General features: G+C 27.1%; 5 protein-coding genes across 9 annotated transcripts; 3 read left to right on the plus strand and 2 right to left on the minus strand.

Moving 5' to 3' along the window:
* Positions 1-487: 487 nt before the first annotated feature.
* LOC112597063 (putative leucine-rich repeat-containing protein DDB_G0290503) lies at positions 488-9,891 on the minus strand. 4 transcript variants are annotated; one of them, XM_025342977.1, is made up of 14 exons: positions 9,092-9,891; positions 8,499-8,672; positions 7,850-8,051; positions 6,368-7,784; positions 6,095-6,135; positions 3,039-3,157; positions 2,671-2,955; positions 2,384-2,449; positions 2,259-2,324; positions 1,798-2,082; positions 1,594-1,717; positions 1,410-1,530; positions 699-856; positions 488-599 (listed from the first exon to the last, which is right to left on the minus strand). In XM_025342977.1, exons 1-14 carry the CDS (start codon positions 9,449-9,451, stop codon positions 559-561), a joined length of 3,459 nt encoding a protein of 1,152 aa, XP_025198762.1. In that variant the 5' UTR covers positions 9,452-9,891; the 3' UTR covers positions 488-558. The 4 variants fall into 4 exon arrangements, with proteins under 4 accessions (XP_025198762.1, XP_025198763.1, XP_025198765.1 ...); XM_025342978.1 differs by lacking the exon at positions 8,499-8,672; XM_025342980.1 differs by lacking the exon at positions 8,499-8,672 and having other exon boundaries at positions 9,178-9,265.
* Positions 9,892-10,946: 1,055 nt separating this feature from the next.
* LOC112597016 (TELO2-interacting protein 2-like) lies at positions 10,947-15,337 on the plus strand. 2 transcript variants are annotated; one of them, XM_025342921.1, is made up of 7 exons: positions 10,947-11,055; positions 12,333-12,429; positions 13,339-13,840; positions 14,323-14,445; positions 14,570-14,737; positions 14,805-15,008; positions 15,074-15,337. In XM_025342921.1, exons 3-7 carry the CDS (start codon positions 13,352-13,354, stop codon positions 15,335-15,337), a joined length of 1,248 nt encoding a protein of 415 aa, XP_025198706.1. In that variant the 5' UTR covers positions 10,947-11,055; positions 12,333-12,429; positions 13,339-13,351. The 2 variants fall into 2 exon arrangements, with proteins under 2 accessions (XP_025198706.1, XP_025198705.1); XM_025342920.1 differs by lacking the exon at positions 10,947-11,055 and adding an exon at positions 11,082-11,138.
* Positions 11,109-13,176, plus strand: LOC112597030 (DNA repair protein XRCC2-like). Its single transcript, XM_025342938.1, has 3 exons — positions 11,109-11,138; positions 11,669-11,819; positions 12,407-13,176. Exons 1-3 carry the CDS (start codon positions 11,109-11,111, stop codon positions 13,174-13,176), a joined length of 951 nt encoding a protein of 316 aa, XP_025198723.1.
* A 532-nt stretch (positions 15,338-15,869) lies between the features above and the next one.
* Positions 15,870-19,246, minus strand: LOC112596960 (zinc finger CCCH-type with G patch domain-containing protein). The gene is made up of 11 exons (XM_025342851.1): positions 19,000-19,246; positions 18,749-18,916; positions 18,598-18,693; positions 17,797-17,901; positions 17,602-17,742; positions 17,392-17,534; positions 17,118-17,320; positions 16,925-17,061; positions 16,633-16,753; positions 16,419-16,571; positions 15,870-16,353 (listed from the first exon to the last, which is right to left on the minus strand). The coding sequence occupies exons 1-11, from the start codon at positions 19,021-19,023 to the stop codon at positions 16,052-16,054; spliced, it is 1,593 nt and encodes a 530-aa protein (XP_025198636.1). The 5' UTR covers positions 19,024-19,246; the 3' UTR covers positions 15,870-16,051.
* Positions 19,247-19,535: 289 nt separating this feature from the next.
* On the plus strand, positions 19,536-23,467 carry LOC112596959 (asparagine--tRNA ligase, cytoplasmic). Its single transcript, XM_025342850.1, has 12 exons — positions 19,536-19,810; positions 20,353-20,501; positions 20,611-20,872; positions 21,015-21,172; positions 21,239-21,382; positions 21,448-21,596; positions 21,665-21,793; positions 21,863-21,998; positions 22,619-22,732; positions 22,809-22,940; positions 23,000-23,131; positions 23,256-23,467. Exons 1-12 carry the CDS (start codon positions 19,768-19,770, stop codon positions 23,385-23,387), a joined length of 1,680 nt encoding a protein of 559 aa, XP_025198635.1. The 5' UTR covers positions 19,536-19,767; the 3' UTR covers positions 23,388-23,467.
* The last annotated feature ends 2,683 nt before the right edge of the window (positions 23,468-26,150 follow it).

The following is a 26,150-nucleotide window of genomic DNA, read 5'->3' on the forward strand; positions in this document are numbered from 1 at the left end:
TATTGCATTATTAGGTATTCATATTAAAAGCTATAATTATCATTAATAAAAAAAAGTAAACAAACAATAATTTCTAAGTGAGATTTAACTGATCATTGTGTATAGAGATAACCAGATGACCAATTGAGAGTGGTTCAATCACATGTCATATTTTCTGAATATTGTCATTTATCAATTTTACAAAAAATATTAAGGGGGTGAAGTGGCCGAGCGGACTAAGGCGGCGGTTGCGTCGCGCACCGTCGCCGGTTTGAATCTCGGTCACGGGCGGCGTCACTCTTCAGGCATTCACGGTGTCTGGAGAGAGAAGCCCCCCCCCTCCGGGCATGGCAAAAACCTACGGGTGCCTACTAAAAATTCTGCCAAATAGGCGTCTGAACTATATAGGCTTTCGGGCCTACTCCCGGATATAAGCGCCATACGATAAATAATAACAGAAAATATTGTTAAAGGCTAGAGGGATTGTATATAAAAATGACATAAGTTATTAATCGTAATATAAATTTAATAAATGCGATTTCAATAATAATAAGCTTGTTTTTAGTATAGCTATATTGCTTATTTGTATTCATCAACCTGAGCATCGTCTTTTAAAGCAGCTTTAAAAAAATTAAAAATAAATTATTATATAATGTAACATAAATAGGGAGAACAAGATAATTATTTTTGAAAAGAAATTAAATTATTAGTATATTTACCATTTATGTTTTGTGTAATGACTGTATCCAGTTCATTTCGAAGAGTTTGGTCATTGTATTGATACCAAGGAACATCTCTTGATTCTTGTTTTTCAAAAGTGGGACTTGGCTCTGGAGTTTTACAAAGCATTGATAACTTATTGAGTGAACTTTTATGTCTAAAATTGAATTTTGATTATAAAAAAATTTATTTTTTTTTGTTTTAATTAAACTTAAGCCTGGCTACAAAGGCCATTAGCTGTTGTAGGAGTTATGAACTGTGGGTAGAGGTAAGGTTGGTACAGGTAGGTTGTTTTTACGACTGTTATGGTTGTTATGGTTGATAGTAAATATGTGTATGTGTGGCAAGGTTTTTAACCACTACAAGCCCGGGTAGTCACCCATCCGAGAACTAGTAGCTATGGCCGTTACTTACTCCCAGTCGCATTCCACGACTGGCAGCAGCCAACACGCCACACCAAGCCACTAAAAAAGTTTAATCAAAGTACATTTTTGAATAAATATATTCATTTTAATTAATACATTTTATTAATAAATTGATAAATTTTAATTAATTATTTTCTGATATGATAATTTTTTTTTGTACAAATCTTTTTTTAATATTCAATTCATAAGAAAATGCAAATTTTTTAAAAATGAATCATGATTAAAATTTTTAGTATAATAGAACTAAAACATAAATCATAAATAAATTAAAAATTGTATACGCACATATCATTTATTTTATAAGTTTTGTCCACCAATGTTTTCCATTTAATATCTTGGGTTTTTTCAATTTCTTGTGAAAGAATCTCACACCGTTCCCTTAATATTTGTTCCTCCATTTCTTTGGCTGTATAAAAATAATATCTATATAAATTTTTTAAATATGTATTATAGTATTTTTCTAACTCACTTTTTAGTGTTGTTTGAAGTTTTGCAATTTCGAGTTGAAATCTTTGTCTTGTATTTTCAAATTCCTGTTTAAGTTGGTTTTCAATTTTTTCTCTTTGCATTTCTAATTTCCCATGTTGATTCATCTATGAATTGTTGATATAGAAAATTTATATGTTAAAAAGTTATAATTTATAAATTTTTATTCATTAAAATTGACACTCACTTGCTGAGATAATAATTTATCAAGGTCACAAAATTTATCTGCTAATTTTTTTTCAGCTTCCATTTTCACTTTACTGATTTTTCTTTCTTGTTCTGTTTTTAGTTTCAATACTTCTTTTTTTGGTATGTAATCTTTAGAAATTTTGCTTTGTAATTCTTTCAATAATTCTACGTTTGAACTACATGACTGATGTTCATTAACTTCTATAGATAAAAGTTTAACACGTTCATCAAGTTCTATCCGTTTATCCTGTTCAAGTTTTAATTGTTCTTGTAGTTGTTTTATCTATAGAAAACATAATTTACTAAGTGCAAATTGTTTGTAGAAAAATAAAATGGTAATATAATATGATGTTTAAAAAAATAAATATTATATTTAATTTGTTTTTAATTACTAAGTTTATACATTGTAAATATAAGCAATTTGGATACATTTATAGTAAGAACTATTTTAACACTTACAATAGTTTTGCTATCCTTTGTACTCACATCATCAGTATAATCAATAAGATTGTCAGATTCAAGTTGCTAAAAAAAGAAATCTTTAATGACAGTATATATTTTTAAATATATTTAATTAGACTTACAGTTATTATTTCTACTGATTTGTGTGCACTATTATAAGTGCATTCATTGTTAATTTTGTCCATGAGCTATCAACAAAAATAAAATCTAAATAAAATATATTTATATTATAGCATTAAAATGGTTTTGTATCCATGGCCTTTGCATACTTGTATTTTTACAAATATATGAAATCAGTAGGTAAGAATACAAGTATCCATGAATTTTGAACCTTTTTAATGATATCACATTCATTAGTCATAGTATCATTAACTATAATTTTACAATATTATATATTATTGTTAGTTACTTCTTTATTTATTTTCTTGAGATATTGGTTTTCTTTATCTAAATTTTTCGAAGACAGTTCAAGTGTTTGAATTGTGTTTAAAGCTTCTGTATATTTAGCATCTAACTGATCTAATTGTTCTTCAAGTCTCTTAGTTGTTTCATTTTTAGTGGAAATATCTTGTTTAAGATTTCCCAATTCATATTTTAACAGCTCTGTTATTTCTTTATATCCAGATGATTCTTGTTGTAATCTGTCTTTATCAATAGTTACTCTCTTCAAGTAAGCTTTTAGAGATTCAGTTCTCTAAAAAAAAAAATAAGTTTAAGTTTTTTTTAAATAAGGATAATATTAGTTTAATATATTATTATTAATTATTTAAAATCTACTTTTAAAGCATATCTAGTGCGTTTATGTGTCCCATAAATATCTTCATGACTAGTTGAAAATGATATTGTATTCTCTGTGTCAGAATTATCTGATGTGTTATGTTCTTTAGAAATTCCTTCTGTCAAATTTCATTAGAAAAAATTATATACAGTTAAGTATTTAAATGTTTTATTTCACAGTTTATGTTTTTATATATTGTACAAAATAATTCATTTCAGTGGCACATCCAGGAATTGTATGTGGTGTGTATGGAAGAGTCCAAACTTGTTTCTATTAATTTTTTTTTTTATCATCAAAGATTTAAAATTATAATATAAATTATGATGACAAATATTAATTATTGGGTTGTCTCCCAATATGGATCTACCGTGGAAAGGATTCTATTATAGCTGAGATATTAGCATCATTATAAGTTGTTTTTAATTGCATTATTTATTATTTTAAGCCACCTTATATAATATTATATATTTACATCTTTCAATTAATTATAACTTATTTTTATATCCTCCACTTTCGTGTTATAAAACATCTGTTATTGTAACAACAGCTTATTTTGTTTATTAATATTTTGGTATATCATAACAAGTTATTTTCATTAGTAGAGTAGGTTATAATTACATTTTTTAAAAGCTTGTAAAATAATTGAATATATTTTTATTTCATTTAAATTTTTATAATTATTTATTTATTTTTAAATTATTGAATTTAATAAAATTTGTGTTATACTTATAAATTTACTATACTTTCATTAAAATTACAGTAGACTACAGTTCATTGGTGGACTGAATATTTTTTTGGTAAATCACATATTGGGATAACTTTAGTACTTGGATTTTAATGCATTTAATATTTAAACTACTAAAATAATATATACTTAAAAACAAGTTAAGATTTAAAATATGCAATTTATTCTTGAATATACTAAAATGGTTTATTTATCATATTTTAAATCTATAGGCTTTTAGAGACTTGCATTAAAAATTTTAATCTAAAAAAAAGATAACTACATTATAGTATTTTAAAAATTAAAAATATTAGATTACTCATGCGTAAACAATAAATAAAAACTAAACATGCAATACAGTTTGTTGTACATCCAACTTTTTCATATCCTCAATAAAAATTAATTGTTATTTCAATAAGATATTTGGTATTTCAGCTGATAGAATATAATCTAGAAAAAAGTTAATAACTATAATAGTATATTAGTTTAAATTGACAAAAATTTGTCTAAATACATGAGCAAACACTGAATGAATGTATAAAATATAAAAACATGTATTTACAATAACATTTGTAAAAATGTGTAACTATATGTAATACAATTAATTTAAATGAATTTATAATCTGTTGAAATAATTTTATCAAGTCATAGTGAAAATATTTATATATTTATACAATATACATAAATCTAAGCTAAATATATTACCTAGGTTAGTAACAGTCCTTATACAATGGTTGCTGACTACATAGACAATAGAGTAATCTTATTTATTCACTGTAACCTTTCCCTAACAATATAAAATCTCACCCCATTATTATGGAAGAATGGTTTAAAAGCTGAAGATATTTATCTATAAGATGTTCACCTTCAGACTAGCTCCCTGCTGTGAAATCTTTATTTATGGCATTCAAATTCAAAATGTTCTGAATTCTAAATATTTTGGGCTAATTCTTGGTAAAAGGCTGACTTGGACTTAGTATAATACATTTAAAAGAGTAAACTTAAATCCATGGTTAGGAGAACTAAAAAACCTCATTAATAATAACAGATGTTCACAAGTCAATACTAAACTTATAATTTGTAAATTCTTAATTAAACTCTTGTGAAAATATGAGCTGTAACTTTAGAGAAATACAAAGAAGTATAATATAAGCAAAACACAAACTTCAAAAATAGCTAATGTACATTACTAAATGCCCCTTCCCATGCCTCTAAGACATACTATTCACTCAGACCTCAAAATGCTTTTAGTGTTTGATGTAGCTAAAATCATAATACAAACATTTTCGCCATCATGAGATATCTCATATCAATCCACTTGCTATAAATCACACCACTTCAATAATTCCCGGTAACCCTCCCCCCCAAGAAGATTAAAACGAAGGTGGTGTCATAACTTGCTTGACATCTAAAGAAAAAATATTTTCCTTCAAACAAAAGTCTTTCCACAAATTATTTATACATTACATTCAAGTAATTGTAAACTTTTTAGTTTTTTTTTTCTTTTGAATGATTATTTGTTTTTAAAACCTTATATGTATACATTTCCTGTATGACATTTACTCATTGTACCACAATGATATACAGATTATAAATTTCATAAAAAAAAAAAAGTTGGTAACAGGTGAACGAAAGAATAAGAATAATCAAAAAATGAAGGAAACTTAATAATAATACGAAAAATTGAAATTAAGTTGAAGAAACAAATTCTAGAAGTAGTCAAATAAAATAAAAGAAGTGCTAAATGGACATGCCAAAAGTTTAAAATTATCAAATGATAAAGAAATGTAAATAATTATTTAGTGTCATTAAGGTTACTATCACATGCTTCAAAAATATCAAATTGAAATCATAAAATGAACTGTTGAAAGGTAAAACCGTAAAGAAAAATCTAGACTTGAATATATAAGATAGATTGTAAAGATGTAATTTATACTTACGATTAAAAAAAAAAAAGTGAACAGAAATTAATAAAGAAAAGTTATGAACCAATCAGCAAATTGACCTCAAGAGAGAAAGAAAAAGAGAGATTAAAATATGCTAAAATAAAAATATTTTAAATTTCAACTGTGTTATTAACAAAGAATTAAATTACAGGGGTGGGGCCTACACCCGGAGTCCACTGATTTATTTAGTATAAGACTGTTATTAGAAAAAATATAAAACAGGAAAGTGCATAATAATTCCTTTTTTAAACATTTTATCTCAAATTCACAACTGTATAAGAAAATGTTTTAGTAATAGATAAGTATATTTAAAAAAAACTTTGAAATAATGAGTCTTATATTAAATGAATTATATAAAACATACATAAAAATTTATAATATTTACCAAGATTTGACTTAGATTTTGGTAAACCGATTTCTTCAGATCTGAAAATCACAAGGGAATTTATTAATTAACTATATACTTTTTACGCAAAAAATTATTGAATAATTTCTAATAGTTAAATCAAACATATATACATTTTAATCATTAGCATTTCATTCTGTTACTTAAAAAATAAAATAAATATCATGAAGAAATGTTGACATATAACCTTTTAATTATTATTATTAAAAATAATAAATTATAATAATAGTGATTTTTTAAGTATAAACTTACTCGCTATCAGATTCACTATAGTTCCTAATAACAGTGTCTTGTTGCACTATTTTATCATTTTTTTTATTTGGACTGTACCAGTAATGTGGGCCTTCGTCTTCAGATGTTTCACTATCTTTGACTTCTAAATGATAGTCGTCATGATGTTCATCATGAACTTTAGGCATTCGCATAGATAACAAAAGACTTCTTTTTGAACGTAAACTATCATCACTTTGGCTATCTGAATCTCTCTGCTGATTCTCAGTTACTTTATAGTTATGTTTTAAATCCAAACATAATGACTTAGATCGCTCAAATTCTAAAGAATTTTTCTCAACATTTTCCGTAGGTATATGTTCATTAAAAGATTTGCTTTTACTGAATGAAGAATGTGCAAAGTTCATCTCTGGACTAAGCTGATATAATGCTTTGTTTACATCTGATGGAACAGTGAGTTTAAAGGTTCTAAGTGAAGTAAAAGACTTATTTCTCACATGTTTTTTAGTAGAACTCTCATCAATGATATTTTCTGCAGATGCAGAAACTCTATTTTTTGTCTTGTTTATTAATTTTGTAGTTATAAAATTATAAAATGTATTCATTTTTTTATTTTCTTCTTTTTTATCATCTACAATAGGACACAATTGATTTGGATCAGTCGGAAGGCTTTCATCACTTCCCCATTCCAATTCTGAATCATCTGTGTTTACTGCACAAACAATTGGATCAGGAATTTGCTCAATATTTTCTTGGGTTTCTTTTTCAGCTTTTTCATTGACATCCGTGGTGTGTATTATACTTGTCTGTATAAAATCCCAGCTTCTAGGTGGATCTAATGGTGGAGGCATTGTGCATTGAGATACTGATTCTTCATCTTTGATAGGTAAAACATTTACTGTAGATGTATTTTTGATTTCAACAGTTAATTTATTTTTCTCAATTACTTCTTTATCTGTTTCTATTGAACTACTATTATTATTTTCATTTTCATTTTTCGTAGTAGAGTTCGAAATTAAATTTTCCTTTTCCTTTTGATTATTTATTTTTAATTCATCAGGATGATTAACTTCACAGTTTAAAGTCAGATTTTCCTTTTTATTATCTACCTCTTCAACATCGATTTTATCAGCTTTTAAATCGTTGTTTTCAGCTATAGAATTAACAGTTACAAATTCTTTTTGACTTTGATTATCTTCAACATTTGATTTTGATATTTTATCTTCTTTTTTAAGTTTTATAATTTGAGCGTCAACAATATTTTGATCATTTGAATTATCATGATTTTTTTGTGATTGAGGACAATTATTCTGGTCTAAATCATCTAAGACATTTTCTTGAGATCTAGTTCTGGCCATTATACTCATTTTTTGCATAGATAGTTGATTCACTACTTTATAATGACCTTCTTTAGTCGCATAATCTTTCACTGATAGACCTAAGCCAAAACAAAAATTGAAAATATTACAGCATATAATGCTTAAATATTTTTAATTTAATTACCATTTATATCACAAGCATCGAGTTGACTTCCTCGGTCCAATAGTAAGTCTACAATAGACATATTTCCAAGTTTCGCTACCACCATTAATGGTGTACGTCCTTGATTGTCCGCTATGTTTATTAGTGATCCATTATCTAATATAAACTCTATTAGATCACGATTTTCAGCAGCACATGCAACATGAAGAACGGATTCACCTGCCTAAAAATATTTTTTAAATTATTTTTAAAATATAAATACAAATGAAATGATACTTCTCAAATGTTATGGAAATATAATTTAAACGAGTTAATAAAAAATGACAACCAAAAGATAATGTTAATAAATATAAAAATATGTAGTTAATTAAATTTAATAAAATCATGGAAACTGTTGTTATTTAACACATTAATAAATTGTTAAGAACATTTTACCCTAAATAATAAAAAATTTTTTTTAATGTTATATCATGAAACTCTAATATTAAAAATAACAGAATAAAATAGAATCTTTACAAGGTGAAATTTCTTAGGTGATGCATTAATAAGGTTGAGTTAATATACGTAGGTTCAATGTTTCTTGAATAATAATAAAAACTTTATAGTTCATAATATATTATTTGAAAAACATTTTGTTAGTGCTAAAAAAGCTGTGTTAGATTATACTTACAGCATTCTGTGCATTTATATTAATTCCTTTTTTAAGTAGCATAGATATTATAGTGAATGAGCCCTGTTTTGCAGCTAAGTGTAAAGCAGTATTTTTATTTTTGTCTGTGCATGTTACATCTGCCCCTCTCTCCAACATTAAATGAACACATTCTTTTTGGCCGCATTCTACAGCCTACATGTGCATTGTTATTTTACTTATATTTATAAAATTAGTAGATAGATATAAATTGTGTTTAGATAATACATATTATTTACTGATGATAAAATGTTATTATAAGTTATATGACTTCAAAGAATCAATTAATATGATCAACATGAAACAATAATAAATTTATAAGACTGTATAAATTTAATTTTTATTTATTTATTTTTAAGCAATTTTGAAGCATAACAGATATTATCTTTATAATACATATTTTTCAATTTTTAATTTTAGTTTTTTAACTCAATTATAACCACAGGGGTAACTGGAATAAGGTGAAATTGAATGAATAATTTATTCTATATATTCCTTTCACATGAATATTTGGTTCTTCAAAGTCATTGTTAAGTAAAAACTACAAACTACCACCAAATTCAAAACAGTGATACCTTCAAGAACGGTGTGTACCCATCACAATCAACATAATCTAAGCTAGCATTATGATTTAACAGCACCCAAGCAATGTTATAGTAACCTTTGGCCATCGCCAAGTGTAATGGTGTTCTGTCAAAGCTGTCCACAGTGTTCACATCCATTGGTTTTTTTTGCAGTAACGTTTTGACTTTCTCTAGGCTGCCATTCCACGAAGCTCTGTGTAATCGGCTCATTTTTTCTTCAGTTTCAGAATCAATTTTATAGCAAAAAATAGCACTCTCTGGGTCGTCTTCTAGTTCATCACCCGATGGCGTACCAGAGCCACTTTTATCTTCCTTTTTTCCCCCTTTCACCAATTTTAACATTTTCTTCATTTTGACTGAGGTTGTTAAGGTGTGCAATCTTACAATAATATATTGATATCCAAAAATCTACTAGAGTATCTACGAGGTGCAATCAAATAATTCAAATTTAATTTTATTATTGGCGTTGGTATATTATTCAAAATGTATAATTCTTTCGTGTATGTGCAGTTTGTTTATTTTGTCGTTTCAATGGCCACCTAACGAGATGACTAAAAATCAATAAAATACTACCTTGGATACGTTATCTGCACTGTTTTCATGAACGATTTACGAATTATAACGACAGACGTATTTGATTTTCGAATGGATATTGTTTGCAAAACGTGTTTTAATGGCACGTAAGACGTAATATTTACAAATTTCAAAAAACCAATAACATAAAACTAAATTTATTTTGTATTCTAGACTCTAGTATCAATCGACATTCGAATATTCGATTATCATCGCAAAGCGCGCGCGCGCCGAGCATAATGTCTATAAAAGCGCATCGTGCACAGTAGCTGTGCGCTGTGCCCTGTAGTTAATTCTCAACAGGCGCCATCTACTAATTTTAAAGGATATTAATTATTAAGGATTTCTCTGGCAATATTTAAAATTGTCTTTTCTCGAATTTCGCACGATTCACAAGCTTATGAAAAGTTAACAGCTTAAAGCTTTAGCGACTTTTAAAACTGTGGGTCTAATCTAATGTCTAATCTCTAATCACTCGCCAAAAATTAGCCGTTTACAATGTCGTATTTATTTTATTACATTTTATTTTAATATTGTGATAACGATTTATCGTAATTAATACATCCTTACTTTTACATGGTTTTATTTAATTTTTATTTAAACAAACTTAATATATTTACAATTTGTATTAACATGACGTTAAACTATAAGTTGATTGGATGAAATTTGATTGGCAGGAGGGGTAAGTCACCTAATGGTGGCATCCCGTAATTTATATGGTTTTACTTAATTTAATTATTCGTTTTTTTTCTATACCTATTACATCTTTTAAATTTTTAACTATAATACATTTTGACAAGATAAATCCATTTTAAATCCCTATACTGAATATTGACTCTTGTCAATGCTATACTGTTGTGTTATAGGTACTATTGAGATGCTAAGCACCCCCTAGTACCCCCTATGTGCGCCTATTCTGTGGTTATAGACTAATATAGTTGAACTTGCTATTCGTTCCGATTTTAACAGCATGTCTTGGTGTCCCGGCTGTTAATAGACTGATAGTCGTCTGTAAAATAAATTTTGATTTGACTTGTAATGAGTTTTTCGAAAAAATTTAAAATTATACAATTCTCGTCACGTTACCCCAACGTACTTTAAAGCATATTTTTTTTTCAAGCCATTGGCAAGGCTATGTCTAATATCAGTACCTACCTTTATCTATACCGTTCTATGATATCAACACGGTCTCGGAAGTTTATCAGTGACTAAAATGATTATAACGAGCAATTAAAATAATGTTCTTATTTCTATTGTTAACAGTTACCTATTAAATATTGCACTGTTGCAGATTTCATTTTTTTTCAATTTTTTTCAATTTTTTGTAAATAATACAACTTTTTTGAACTTAAGTCTAAAGTTTATTCACATATTAATATTACGTAAGTATATTTTAATGTATGGTCAACTTAATACTATTAAATTCTTATAAAATATGATCAATAAAGCGCTAAACTTGAAACAGGTGAGTAAATACTGAACATACCAAATTATTTACGTGATCGTGTGTCCCAAACAAGACTTATCCAATAATAACTATCTCATTTAAAAATGAATACACATCAGTGCTATCACTAAACACCTTTGTTTGCATGCATGAATTTGAAAATTTTGTTATGTATTTCCTAAAACTGAGAAAAGTCTTGGTTCCTAAAATATAATTTAAAATGTAGTTTTAATGCAGTGTTGAGGAAGTTACTTAAATTGTTACTTACTCAAATTAAATTATACTGAAATTACCTAACTATTCAAATAAAAAAGTATTTCTTATCAAACGTTACTTCCATTTCATTTTTGTTACTTGGAAATAATTCTAATGAAATTATGTAACATGTTACTTCTATTATATTACTACCTAGCACTGTTTTAATGATTTTGTTATTCGATTTACTTATTTACTTATCATCTAATTACTTATTCTTAATATAAGACCTAAGTCCTTAACAGTATATTAAAGGTTTGTCTATTATATTGTTATGTATTTTTATATTCTAGTTTATGCAACGTCAGAAAACTCTAAGGTTATATAGAGAATTTTTAAAAACAATTAAGAATATACCATTAGAAAGTGATAGACAGCAATTTTATAATTGGGTAAAAGAAGATTTCAAAAAAAATAAATTTGAAACTGATGAGGTTTGTTCTAGTTTATTTTAAATTAAATTTAAAAACAAAATATTAAACTTTTAGTTTAATTATTTTAAATCTGTATTTAATTGATAGCTAACTGTTTACCATAAGTTGAGCTAACATGTAAATATAATATTTTTATTACTTTTCATTTTTACAAGACATTACAATAATTAAACAATATTTATAATATTTTATTATTTTTATCATACTAGATGTAGTAATGTCCATTGTTGTTTTTAATATAAAAGGGCTTATTTATATACTTAAGTCTACAATTGAGCATTGTATACATTTACAAATTGCATAATTGGCATTAATTAAAATTATAAGCAATTTATATTTTTCACAATTTGTTCTTTTTTTAAAATCAATTTTTGTATATAATTTTATTTGTATCAATGAACAACGTTTATAAAAAATAATTATTATTATTTTATTTTGGTATAAAAATTATTTTATTTACTAAAATATATTATTTATATTTATTGACTTTGTTAATTTAATAAAACAATTGTTTTTTTTTCAGTATTCTATAAAAATTTTACTCAAACATGGTGAAAAGTCATTGACCGATTTAAAACTCAACTTGGCTCTAAGTAGTCCAAAAATTTCTTGAGAATAAGGTAATTATGGAATTTAAATCTCAAGCCGAATCTGGATTACAACTTTTAGAAAGACTTGTAGCACGACCGATTATTAAAAATTTATCACCTTTATTACCAGATGAGTTGACTAGTGAAACCATAGAACTAATTGGAAATGCATCAACAGGAAAAACTTTATTCTTGACTGAATGTGTTGCTAAATGCATAACTCCTCAAAATTTTAATGGCTTGGATACAGGTGTTGTCTACATTGATCTAGATGGACAATTCAGTATCACCAAGCTAGTTAAAATCATTAAGCGTTTAATTAAAAATATTGATGATAAATTATTGAAGTTCTGTCTAAATAAATTAACTTTGATCAATTGTTTTGATAGTCCAACTTTGTATGTTACATTTCAAAGATTAAAACTATTTCTTACTGAACAGTCTCAAGTGGGGTTAGTTATTTTGGATAGTGTTTCTGCAAACTATTGGCAAGATTCAGTATCTGGTGGTGAAAAGTATATAGATACATATGTAGAGAAAATGATATCATCATTGAAAATTTGTTTGGAAGATTTTAAAGTACCTATTATATTTACTAGACAAAGTTATTTTCAGTCTAAAAAAAGTGATTCTTTATTAGATTGTGTAAATCGTAAAATTGAATTCAAAAGATTGGATTCCGATTTTTATGCAACTGTAACAAGAAAAAATTTAAATCTTTGTTATAAATTTAGTATTAATGAACAGGGAATTGGCGAGTTTGAGTTACAACTTTAACTATTGATAAAAAATATAAATACATTTTGAATATTATTGTAAATTAGTATTTAAATTTCTATGTTAAGTAATCCTAAAATTATTGAATAAAATTTATATTTCTAAATATTTTATAATGTTTTAAACAATGATTTATTTATTTATTTTTAATTTGCACTTCAGGTAAAATTACAAAATGGCATTAAACACTGATATAAATAATGAATTAAATCTTGAGCAGATTATTAAATGTATACAAAGTGGGTGTGCACCAGAAGTATCAGCTGATGAAAATCATTTGGCTGATCGCGATGAAGCATTATTGGCTCATTTAAATTTAGCAAAATCGATTTTAAATAAACTTAACATTTTGTTAAGTAAATTCTTAAATAATGATGTAGACCTTCAAATTAAGCTTCAGGATATAATATACCCATGTTTATATCTATGTGGCGAACATTGCAAATCAGATTTACTGTGGAGTGATGAAGAAAGCCATACATTAATGAAATTGTGTATTGAAAAATTGTGTAGTCTCATGCATTACATAAACATTGATGAATTAATTACTCATTTAGACGTTTCTAAGATTTTTTTTGGTTTGCAATGTAAACTAGAAAATGATAAATGGAAAAAATATCCAGCTGCTGTTGAGTGTTTTATATGGATATTAAAATACTTAAAAGTAAGTTAACGTTATAAAAAACAATACTTAATACAGTAAATACATTTTTGATAATTTAAAAGGATGGTACAACAGCATATTATGTTGTCTCTATCCTACAACGCACTTGAAAAATTTATTTCATTTATTTTAATTTAAAGGTGAATTGTTTTATTTTAAAATATGAAGTAATAATATTACCTAGAACATGCTATAGACTTTTAAATTTTAAAATGACATATATTTAGTTGTATAAAATGGTGTAATTTTAAAAATAATCATTACTTTCCTTAAAACATAATTATCATTTCTCACTAAAAGGCTGCTGACATCCTAGATAATAATCTTACTTTTAAATTTTACTGTAGTTAATTTCACTATAATATCAAAACCAATTAGAAATGAAATTCTTTGAATGAAAATTTATCATAGTGAACTTTTGTAATATATGTAGGTAAAGGGTTTTCTTTAGTAAAATTTACAACATACTCTTTATGTTCTAGATGCCATTTTTAAATTCTATATTATACTTGGTGATGCCATTACCATTAAATATGTTTGATGATTACCAAGATTCAAGTATACTTACCGCTTTAGATGCTTTTCATCATATCATTGATAATACAGTTAGTATAAGTTTTAGTTTATTTATTATGCCTAGTATTATAAATTATACCGTTACTTTGTGCTTTGAAATAATGCAACTACTTTGAAAATGTAATTCAGGTACTTTACTTTATTTGTCTTTAGCCGTCTGTTGAATTAACAATGAGTGGCTATGATATTGTTCTATTAAAGTCATTAGAAACTGGTTTGCGTTCGTTTGAATATCAACTAATACCTAATGTGATGAAGTGCCTTTTATCGCTAATTTCAAAAATGCAAATGAAACATTTGAGTAACAAAAATTCTTTAGAAGTAAATGATTTATGTTATTATAGAAATCATGTTTTATTTTTAATCGTATGAATGATATAATTTTTAGTGGACAAAGTTTGATGATGTTATGAACATTTTATTGCCACGAATGGAACTGGAACGTAAACATGAGCCAATTGTATGTTATGCATCAATTTTTCCGCTTGTTTTGGAGTCCACTGGATTTTCTTGCATTCGTTGGTCGGAGCGTTTGATACCATTATTTACAGAATACGTTATGAACAGTCAATCTACTTTTTCTACAGTGAAAGTAGGTGTATTGAACTCAAACGTTACTCTCACTAAATTTATTTACATTGTATAATTTATCTTTAGGCAATTGAAGTATTTATACAACAAACGTGGCCAAGGCGATGTACACATTGGAATGTGTTGCTATTAATATTGATCAAAGCTCTGTACAATGAAGATAAAAATTCTATGGAGCCCAATGAAAAAAATATTTTAGTAATTGTAGAATGTATTAAAACATTAGAAGCAGCAAGACCTGAATGTGTTCGAAATGTTTTGAATAAATTGAAACAATGTGAAGAATTTCAATCAAAAATTAAATTTAAAAAATTTTTAGATATGTTATAGCTCAATAGTTGTTAGTTTAAATATAGTAATATTTTTTTTGCAAGTTACACATAATTATATTGATTTTTTAATTTTTAAGTCAATACTTAGTATTGTGATCAACAATAGTTGATTATGAATGCTATTAAATACTATCAGTAATATTTTAAATTAAATTCTAACAATTTGGGCCATTAGCTATGAGATTTTATGTTTTTTACTGATATAGTTTATGAAACACGTGTTTTTGATTATGGGACATGATTTTGTCACTAAGAACCTGGATGGCCATCCATCCAAGAGTTAGCTACACCAAACGGCTCTTGACTGCAACACTATCAGATGTTGCTATGTCTGCAGTCAAAAAATTACTCACACCATGCCCAAATTTAAGTATGTTATGGATAATGTGGTAGTTATTTATAAAATGCACAAAGTATCATATGAAAACAAACCAAAATAATTCTAACAGTAAAAATGGCTCCCAAAATCCATCACAATCCATACATCTAAAGCAATTAGGACATAATTAAACAAAAAAAAAAAAAAAAAATTCAACGTATAATCATATATTACACTCCCAACTATATACATTTCGTACATGTGTTTTTATATATTCTACTTAACTTGAATACTTAATTTATAATATTAAATTTCTTTTTAGTTACTTCTAAAAATATAAACTTAACTTTTTTTCAACAATTTTAGAATTTTGAACATCCTAGTTAATATTCACTAAAACACAGTCATTTTTTTGTGAGTTTCTCTGTTTGTATGTTCTTTTTGTATAGACTTTTCTTCAGCTTTCAAGTGTGAGAGTTGATTATTAGCTTCGATCAATTTTTGATTGACCACATTATACTGCACTGACCCAGATGCACTTCGGTTCAATGAATAACTTAACTCTTGAATACTTATTTGTTGTCGTTTAATATCTTCTTCTATTTTTAAACTTCTAACATTTAAGTCATGTATTGTAGAACTTTTTAATTTTTTCTCATCTATTACATTTTTATCTTGATTAATGTTTTTGATATCTATAACAAAAAAACAAATAAATTATAAAATGAAATGGTCACATACTTGTATTTGATCCAATTACTGAGTTTATTGTTGAGAAACGTGAAAACATCAGGAGGCTTTTCTAATGATTTCTCATAAGATTTCTTCATACATCTTTCAAGTCTCAGTTGTTGTTTATGTTTTTTACGTGCTTCTTGAATTTGTTCAGTATTTTTGATAGACATGCAGTGATCTGTAAGAAATGAAAAAAATAATTTAAAAGCTTATTAAAATTAATTATTATGTCTATTTACCCAATGATTTTCCTTTTGGTAAAACTATTGCTTCCACAGGGTTAATTCGTCCTTCTCCGTTTTTACCCAATCCAGCACCCATTATATATCCCATTTTAGCCATTAATTTTGAACCAATACCCTAAAAAAAAAAGTTTACAAATTATTTGTATATTACACCTTAAATTGTATTCTGTGCAAACAGGTAAGTACCTGTTTAAACAAATTGTAAAAAAAAAACTTGTTTAGCTCTAAGTAAGGACAGAAAATTATTTTCTTGTCATAATTATAATTATGTAATTAAAAAATATACTTTTGTGTGTTTTTCCCAACTTCCAAGTGATTGAATAGTTTCTGTACTTAATAGCACATTATTAACTATTGCTGAATCACGTTCTTTAATTTTACTTTCTTCATCACTATCGGATGACAATTCGTAAAATTCTTCATCTATAAATGCATAAGTAAATATATTTTATTCCACTTTCATTTAAATATGATAATACCATTCCCAATCAAAGGAAAAATATTTTGCATTGGAACTTCTATTTCCCCAAGTCCTTTAGTTTCATATTTAATAATACAACTTCCATCATTATTTGATGTGCCATGAGTGATATCTAATACAATGGCTCTAGACCAAAGTCCACCTTCACATGATTTTGCTAATACTAGACTTCCTACTTTTAAATTTTTAAAATCTGGTTCTCTATACATAAAGAAAAAAATAAATACATATCAGCAAACATAATTAAATTATAAACTTGTATATCACATTACTTAAATTCTGTGAGACGTGATAAAGGAACTTCAGTTCCATGTGAAAAATAACATCTATCATCAGAATATTTGCATTCACCACTTAAAAAAAATTGACAAGGTAACATTTGTTTACATATTGGATTTGTATATAATACAGTTACCTAATAAAATATAATTTTGATAGATTAAAAATTTTAAAATGCATTGTTACTATTTGAAAAATTTTACCAATATATCATCTAATGATTGTTGATCTGTTGAATCATTCACTTTAACAGACATAATGAGTGCATTATGATATGTTGACACATCATAATCTGTTTCAAATGGAGCTTGACACTTAGATCCTTGTAAATTAGCCAATTCATTCTAACAAATCAAAAATGTTATCAATGAATTAATAAATAATGTAAATAAATTTACTTCAATTCCAGCAGTTTCGTGATCTTCATCAATCATTTGACAAGAGTTTGTATTATCACTATCTGAATCTATTTCAATTGTACTGGATGAATGACAATCTTTTACCTGAAAACAAAATCCATTAATTTCTAATTAAATGTATTGTTTTAATAGTTATTATACATGCAATTACATAAATAGTATCAAAAAGTAAGTAAAATTATTTAAAATCAATTAATTTCATATTTCCATGTGTTTGCCTTAAAAATATACAACATAGCAAATTTATTACCAGCAATTTTAATTTTGTGTAGCAACCTTTGGTAAAAAGGTGAATTGATTTTAAATTATTAAAGTTAAAGGTAAGAATATTATCTGTATGATAATAAAATGGTTTTTTTTTTTTTTGTGATATTTTAATTTTTAAAGATATTAGGAGTGTGTAAAACATAAAAATTTAATTTATTCAATTGTAAATCCTTATAAAATTAATATACCATAAAAATCAAAACAAGGATATATTTTTAATAACTAATAAACTAGTAAATAAATAAATTATTGTTTTAGCCTAAGTTTGATAATAGGTCAATTCACTTTAACAATTACTATATAAAATTTAAATTGCTGAAAACAAATTAGCTATATTGTAAGGTACCAAATCCTTCAAAGAAAAGTCAAAATGAGATAAGTTATGTTTACTGGTTCCAGTTAAATTATTTATTTATTGTTATTGCGATTTCTAAGAATGAAAATATTTACTTAAAACTTATAAGTTAAAAGACATTATAATTATATTATAATAGGTAACTCAAAATGACATACTTTTTTATTTTTAGATATATTTAAAATTTCACAGGATGACGTATCATCTTCATCATAGTTCTTATTTTGTGTTTCATCAATGGTTTCAATTTCTGACTAAATCATTTTTGCTGATTAACTTAAATATTAAAATTAATTGAATAGATATTACCTTAAATAGAGCATATTCTTCATCTAATGGATTTTGAGTGGTTTGCTCTGGTTCACAAGCTTCACTAGTCAGTGCTATAAGCTCAACCAAACTATCTCGTAATGACAATAATTCATTTAATTGGTCTATATTCTTGGTGTGTTCAATAGCTTGTTCTACTTGCTTCAACTGAAAAATCGAATTGGCAATAAGTAGTAATTATTATTATTGTAACATGACACTCACACAGTAGGATGCATGACATTATTTACCTGTATTTTGTAGTTTTCTGACATTTTAGATAATATACAATAATACTCTGATTATAAAAATTAAATTTTTTTAAATAATTATCTGTAAATAAATACCGATATCGAAATTATTGACAGATTGTTTTTTTTACTCATAATTCAAAATTGTGTATTACTGTTGTAGCATATTATTCCAGAAAAAAATAATTACAAACAATAAATTATAAAATTTAAACGAAGATTGCTATTAATATTTTAAATAAATTTCAACAAATTTCATTGTTAAATTACCAAAATGAAAATAGATTTTTAAAAATTGCAAATAACGCAAATAATTTTTCTTTGCTGTAATTACAACTGGGCAGTCGTGTAGTATGTACTTAAGGAACTTATCCTATAATGTCTAATATGTCTATACTCTATAGTATTCACTATTTACTATTTAGTATTTATTAGTTTATTACTATACACAAATTCTGTGCTGATAGTAAATTGAGTAGCGTGGATTTACCTAACTATGGCATATAGATAACATTATCAGTATTATCATTAACTCGACCGAAACAGTAACACACAACACGAGTCTATAAAAGAGCGATCAAACGTCACTGAACAGTGATCACTCATCAGTTTTGATTGTTTTGAATCTTGATCATCCGAGGCGACGTGGAGCTTACCTTTATACTATTTTAGTATTTAGTAAATAGTAATTACTTAGTATTTTAAAGCAGAACTGCAGAAACCGCAACTCGTGACTGAACATCAGAATTTGGTTAACATAACAATATCATGTCTGAAGATACTGTCGGTGCTGTGGAGAAACTCTCTATTGGTAATTAAAAGACAATTGTCGGTTATATAAATATTGAATTACTATCATTATATACAACATATCAGGGGCGGACTGGCCAAGGAGGTAAAAGGGCAATCACCTCCCGGGCTCTTGATAGTGTCAATTAATAAAAATTGTACATATTTAAGTATAAAATGTAATAGTAAAACAACATTTATTTTCAAATGAATGAAAATTAATTGTGCACTATTAACTAAAAATATTTATTAATTAAAATGTGATAGTAATAGGTCTAGTTGATTAACCCTCAGGACCCCTCGATACCCAGTCTGTCCCTGCAATAGATAATAATGGTACTATACCATATCTTAGTTTTTTATATCATGCTGTTGTACCCATAGAAATATTAAATAATTCTTTATTTTTATTTATAATTAAATTCTACTCATTGTGTACTACAAAGGGGTTTTGAATTCATACTGACGATTTTAGGTTCAAAAAAATTATAAAAAGCAATTTATAGTTTTGAATATATCTGTATATATTTATATAACATATAATTTTATTAATGGATATTTTAGGTGAACTTTACACGTCTGAAAAGCATGGTAATGATACATCTGGAGATGGCACGGAGTCAAAACCTTTTAAGACCATATTGCAGGCCATGAAACATGCTGGAAAAGAACCATTTCCAGTGATTTATGTAGATTCTAAAACTGAAGGCATTGTATGTAATAAATACACTATTCATATAATAATTTTGATGCATTGGTTAATAACCATGTGCATATTATGATTTTAAGCAATATACCGACTAAATTATATGTATTTCTCAGAAATTTGAACCTGCTCCTAAAACCCAACTTAAGAAAAATCAAAAATTTTGGGTTAGGGAACATCATAAAAATGTAGAAAAAGCCAAAAAAGAAGAAGAAGACGCTCTTAAAAGAAATAAAAATTTAGAAGAAGCAAAAAAAATAACATTATCTGAAGATTCAACTTTACCACCGGCAACTTTGATCAAAATAAAGAATGCTTCTGAACATCGAAATTCAAGGGTTAAAATGTATGGATGGGTACATAGACTTAGAAGACAAGGTATTTTAGATTTTTATAGTCTTAAGGTTAAATGATTGTTTTTAATTTCTTGACTATAATAGATTTAAAGTTAAATAATATCGCAAGTTTTGAATCAAAACATTTAGATAAATACCTTGCTGTAATTAGTAATTTTTTTCAGGAAAATCCTTAATGTTTATCACATTAAGAGATGGCACAGGATTTATACAAACTGTTCTTAATGACACATTATGTCAAACCTTTAATGCTTTAATGTTATCAACTGAATCATCTGTTCTTCTTTTTGGAGTTTTGAAAGAAGTTCCTGAAGGAAAATCTGTAAGAATTAGTTAAACTAAAATGTATTCAGGTTTAAAATGTTAAATCTTTTTTTATGTTAAATAGGCACCAGGAGGACATGAACTTCAAGTTGATTATTGGGAATTAGTTACATTAGCACCACCTGGCGGTGCTGATTCTATTTTGAATGAAGATGCCCATCCAGATGTGTTATTAGACAATAGGCATATTGCCATTCGCGGAGAAAATGTAAACTTTTAATTAATGATTGATTTTATATTATGCTTTAAGATTTTATTATATCGTATTTTTAGACATCCAAAATTTTGTTAATGAGATCAGTTGTTACTCAAGCATTCCGCATGCATAATCTAGATAGAGGCTGCATTGAAGTTGTACCTCCAACATTAGTACAGACTCAAGTGGAAGGCGGGTCTACATTGTTTAAATTGGATTACTTTGGGTAAAAATATTTTTATGATAGTATAATATTATATTATATTATAAACTTTAAAAATATTTAATGTTTAGACAAGAAGCATATTTGACTCAAAGTTCTCAGCTTTATTTAGAAACTTGTTTACCAGCTCTCGGTGATGTATTTTGTATGGCACAAAGTTATCGTGCTGAACAGAGTCGTACAAGAAGACATTTATCTGAGTAAGATGTTTATCAAATTTGAGCTCTTCATTTTGCTATTTAACAGAATTATTATAACTTTTATTTTAGATATACTCATGTAGAAGCTGAATTTGCATTTATTACCTTTGATGATTTATTAGATCGAATCGAGGATATGATTTGTGATGTAGTGAGACGTGTTTTAGAGTCGCCACATGCAGATATTGTAAAACAATTAAATCCAGTAAGTTTTTAGACCTTGAATTATTATATTTATATTGAAACACATACTAAACAATATGCTCTGTCTTGTATGAAAATAAACTTTTTTGTACATGTCAACTGATCTCCTTATTGCAGCTAACTGATATACTAAGAAATATAAAAAAAAATAAAAATATTTAAAATTTTCATGTATCCATATGATAATAGATACAAAATATTTGGATGGGTAAATATTGTATGGATTATATTAAGTAAATTCTAATACAAATATTGAGTAAAAGTGTATAGATTCTTTTCTTTTGTAGTTTTTATTTTTTCTGATTATAAATTTTGGTAAATTTTTACTTGTGACCTGCGAAGTTGAAAATTGAGGCAGATTGTTTGCTTCAAAAATGAACTGAGGCATAAATATAAAAAAGGGAAAGCACATTAATTTGAAACCAATACATTCATTATTTTTTCCATAATGTAAAATAAAATGCCTAATTGCTTTAATAAATTAAACTAATCTCATAATTAACTTTATTTATAACTTCTTGATTCTGTAATATATTATATTGTTATTATAATTAATGGTTCATTTTAATTAAATAATAAAATAAACTAAAATTGGATTTATTGTAAAATATGATTTTTTAGGAATTTGCTGTACCGAATAGACCGTTTAAGAGAATGGATTATAAAGCGGCCATTACATTTTTGCGAGAAAACAACATAACCAAGGAAGATAATTCATTTTATGAATTTGGAGAGGTAATTTTGTGTGTACTATTTAGTTTAAATTTTTATAATTTTAATTTGTAACTTATTAGTCTTAATACTTATTTAGGACATTCCGGAAATGGCAGAAAGAAAAATGACGGATTTAATTAATCAGCCAATTATGTTGTGCAGATTTCCTGCTGAAATCAAATCGTTCTATATGTCTCGATGTCCAGAAGATAATACTCTTACTGAATCTGTTAGTATAATTAGGTATAATAAATATGATTATTAACTAAAATATTTAATATTTTTCAGGTGGATGTATTATTACCGGGTGTTGGTGAAATTGTTGGTGGTTCAATGCGTATTTGGGATCAGGAAGAGTTATTGGCAGGTTATAAGAAGGTCGGAATCGACCCAAAACCATATTACTGGTATACTGATCAGGTTTGTAAATATTATACTAATAATGACATGATTAAAACTTAGAATAACAAAAATATTTTTCTGATTTTAACATTGTAGAATATTGTAATATTGAAGTTTAACTAAAACATTATTTTTAATTTAGAGGAAATTTGGATCATGCCCTCATGGTGGATATGGTTTAGGATTAGAAAGATTCATGTGTTGGTTATTGAATAGATACCACATCCGTGAAGTTTGTCTGTATCCAAGATTTTTAGACAGATGTACTCCATAGAAGTAGTAATAAAGTATCAACATCAGGATATCGTGTTACTTAAAAAAAAAAAAAAATTGTAGTAATTTTGTATTTGTATTCAAGATAAAAATATTAAATTACATAATTTGAAACAAATTTTGCAAAAGTTTAAAATTTCAAATATTTATACATAACACGATAAGAATTAAAATATTTTAAAATTTATATCATATGATAATATCTTATTTATTCTCCTTTAAAATTGAAATATTGTATAAAAAAAGCCAACACTACAAAAACAGATGGTGTTCCCAACTTTAAATTGTCTCTTAATAGGTCAATCCGTTTGACTACTATGACGCTAACAACACGGTCGCTTTTTGGTTCTGCTAATAAGCAAATTTCCTATGCAGCGTGTGGGACGTGGAGAGAAAAGAAATAGTGCGCTGTCGTTCTTTCAATAATTAGATATTATATCTTACTGCAGTACATACTTACGTATGTCTTGTACTCTTGTACGTCAAAGTTAATCAATAATGTCGTCGTTCTATACTCAATATCGTGTTAATTTTGCATTTCAAGAAATTTTTTTCTTCGTTCAAACGAAATATTAGAAACACGAAAATACAAGGTATACTTATTACCTGTATTTACCAGTATTACCTATACATTATTTGTTTTACTTGCAGCTTATCGAAACTGTTACGATGGGGTATAACCATTAACCACAGACAATTTAAATTAATATTCTGCGGTATACTTATAACATGGTGAGGCTCGTGGCGTTGTTCATTTTTAACGTTTAATACATCTTGACCAACTGCGGACGACGCGCGCACACATCAAAATTGAAAATATCGTATTGTCATTTGTCATAAAACGACGTGCTTACTTTCCAATTTTTCATGTAGTTTAGCTGATGCGTGCACCACGATTTATTATTCGGTGAACTGAAATTCCGTAAATACAAATACGAGTATATTTTGTTTGTGCGATATAAGTACTACCGTACGTAAGTATACCTTTCAGTTGTATAATGTACCCACGGCTCGTATCATCGTTTCTTATTCCGTCGACAAATATGGGAATATATGTGTATATTATTTTACTCATTTTCCGGTCAACATCACGCAGCGTACAGTTACTTCACTCGTATCATCGGCTTATCCTTCGTGTTTTTCTTCTTTTTTTTTTTACTCGTACCGTAATAATTTCGCGTACGAATCGTGCAACGATCGAGCAACGAAAACGCCATCACCGCCTCCTCATCTGTCCGCCGTACGTACCTACTACATATACGGCTGCATAATATTAATTTTTTTCGCAGTCGGACTTCTTGGGATGCGTTGGTGGCGGTATGGGGGAATGCGTGTTCTGTACATCCGTTATCAGACCGCGGTCTTGCGGATGTGAAGCTCAGAAAAATGTGCGTATAATGTATATATATGTATATTACGCACACGCAGAGACCCTCATACGTGTTTGCTTAGACGCTTAAACTCGGTTCGGCAAAAATTGATATTTATATATAAGAAAAAAAATTATTCGTGTATAGTAGGTACATACATATTTTTTTCTTTATCCAGAAATCGGTTGACAACCAACGCACACACGGTACACGCACGTGTGCGGTGGGATTTATTCGAAATCACACCCTATTTGTTAATAATACGTGGTTTTGTTGACGGGGAATGGTGGTGGTGGTGGTGTGAAAGGATTTTGTATTCTTAGTGTTATATCTAGGAAAAAAATGCGCATCTTACCGACGGGGTTTTGGCGCGGATAATGGGAAAAATCGTGTGACTAGACTTGCCCCTCATAATCCACACTACGACGACCTTTATCCGAGTTGAGTTATTCGAGCACCGTATCATTCCATGCCGACGGAAAAAGGCGTTATAATATTACTGAAAAGAAGTGAATATGAACGATAGAGACGTCTGTATATACCTTGATACCTACTTTGTACAATATATACTTATCATAAGCGTAGCTAACTTTGTCCAATTTATGGTGCGCTGATATCTCTCAAGTCTCAAGTATAGAAATTGAATAGTGGTATAGTTTAAACGCGACGGCGGGGAAACGAGATGTGTGAAATGTGAAAACGATGACACTGTAGGTCGTAATGCGTATACTGGCATACTGTAGGTACTTAATTTACTTCCATTTTGTTTGTCCGCCAACGATAAAAACTGGTACTTAAGTCGGATATATATTTTTTTCATTTTCACACATCGTCTAATTTCCACTTATAGCAACAGTTAGTTAAACGTTTAAAGTTTTTTTTTTTTACTTTATTGTATATGAGTGTCAATGGTTTATCAAATATGCTGAATCCAATTTCTTAAATTTATTATAGTACATTTATTAAAACTCTGATTTATTGGATATTTTAGATACATTTAAAGACTATATACTCGTATTTTCAGTTGTTTAATATGTTTTATACTACGTATTCAAAGAGCGTCATGTGACGATACAAACTTATTCGATTTTTTCAAATGAATACCTTCCTTTTCTAAGGATTTTAACGTTGTATTAATAAATATTATTCTATTACCATTTGTGGTTTATAAAAACAGTCAAAATATAAAAAATACTAAATGTATTAATCTTAATTTAATACAAATATTTTGGAAATCAATTTTGAATTAGATAAGTACATAGATATTAAAAAAAAAAAAAAAAACAGGACACTCTTTAAGTACTATCTTCACAATATTTCAAGAATTTGAAAATATAGATGAAGTATATCTAAAAATTTCAAAATGAATAGAATTTTAATAAATTCATTAAATT

Source organism: Melanaphis sacchari, unplaced genomic scaffold, assembly GCF_002803265.2.
Source record: "Melanaphis sacchari strain LSU unplaced genomic scaffold, SCAv2.0 Contig36_pilon_pilon, whole genome shotgun sequence".
Taxonomy (NCBI): Eukaryota; Metazoa; Arthropoda; class Insecta; order Hemiptera; family Aphididae; genus Melanaphis; species Melanaphis sacchari.

What these genes read in the sequence shown, in the direction of transcription:
- LOC112597030 (XM_025342938.1), top strand. Translation starts at nt 11,109, where the DNA reads ATGATCAATAAAGCGCTAAACTTGAAACAG. An exon ending in AAGCGCTAAACTTGAAACAG is followed by an intron (nt 11,139 to 11,668) that starts GTGAGTAAATAC and finishes TTTATATTCTAG; the next exon opens with TTTATGCAACGTCAGAAAAC. An exon ending in AACTGATGAGGTTTGTTCTA is followed by an intron (nt 11,820 to 12,406) that starts GTTTATTTTAAA and finishes GGCTCTAAGTAG; the next exon opens with TCCAAAAATTTCTTGAGAAT.
- LOC112596960 (XM_025342851.1), bottom strand. Translation starts at nt 19,023, where the DNA reads ATGTCAGAAAACTACAAAATACAG. An exon ending in TTTTCCTTTGATTGGGAATG is followed by an intron (nt 17,062 to 17,117) that starts GTATTATCATAT and finishes ATGCATTTATAG; the next exon opens with ATGAAGAATTTTACGAATTG. An exon ending in GTTGGGAAAAACACACAAAA is followed by an intron (nt 16,754 to 16,924) that starts GTATATTTTTTA and finishes TTTTTTTTTTAG; the next exon opens with GGTATTGGTTCAAAATTAAT.
- LOC112596959 (XM_025342850.1), top strand. Translation starts at nt 19,768, where the DNA reads ATGTCTGAAGATACTGTCGGTGCTGTGGAGAAACTCTCTATTG. An exon ending in ACAAGAAGACATTTATCTGA is followed by an intron (nt 21,794 to 21,862) that starts GTAAGATGTTTA and finishes CTTTTATTTTAG; the next exon opens with ATATACTCATGTAGAAGCTG. An exon ending in TTGTAAAACAATTAAATCCA is followed by an intron (nt 21,999 to 22,618) that starts GTAAGTTTTTAG and finishes ATGATTTTTTAG; the next exon opens with GAATTTGCTGTACCGAATAG.
- LOC112597063 (XM_025342977.1), bottom strand. Translation starts at nt 9,451, where the DNA reads ATGAAGAAAATGTTAAAATTGGTGAAAGGGGGAAAAAAGGAAGATAAA. An exon ending in ACTTCAAACAACACTAAAAA is followed by an intron (nt 1,531 to 1,593) that starts GTGAGTTAGAAA and finishes ATTTTTATACAG; the next exon opens with CCAAAGAAATGGAGGAACAA. An exon ending in ACTTATAAAATAAATGATAT is followed by an intron (nt 857 to 1,409) that starts GTGCGTATACAA and finishes ATTCAATTTTAG; the next exon opens with ACATAAAAGTTCACTCAATA.
- LOC112597016 (XM_025342921.1), top strand. Translation starts at nt 13,352, where the DNA reads ATGGCATTAAACACTGATATAAATAATGAATTAAATCTTGAGCAGATT. An exon ending in ATCATATCATTGATAATACA is followed by an intron (nt 14,446 to 14,569) that starts GTTAGTATAAGT and finishes ATTTGTCTTTAG; the next exon opens with CCGTCTGTTGAATTAACAAT. An exon ending in CTACTTTTTCTACAGTGAAA is followed by an intron (nt 15,009 to 15,073) that starts GTAGGTGTATTG and finishes ATTTATCTTTAG; the next exon opens with GCAATTGAAGTATTTATACA.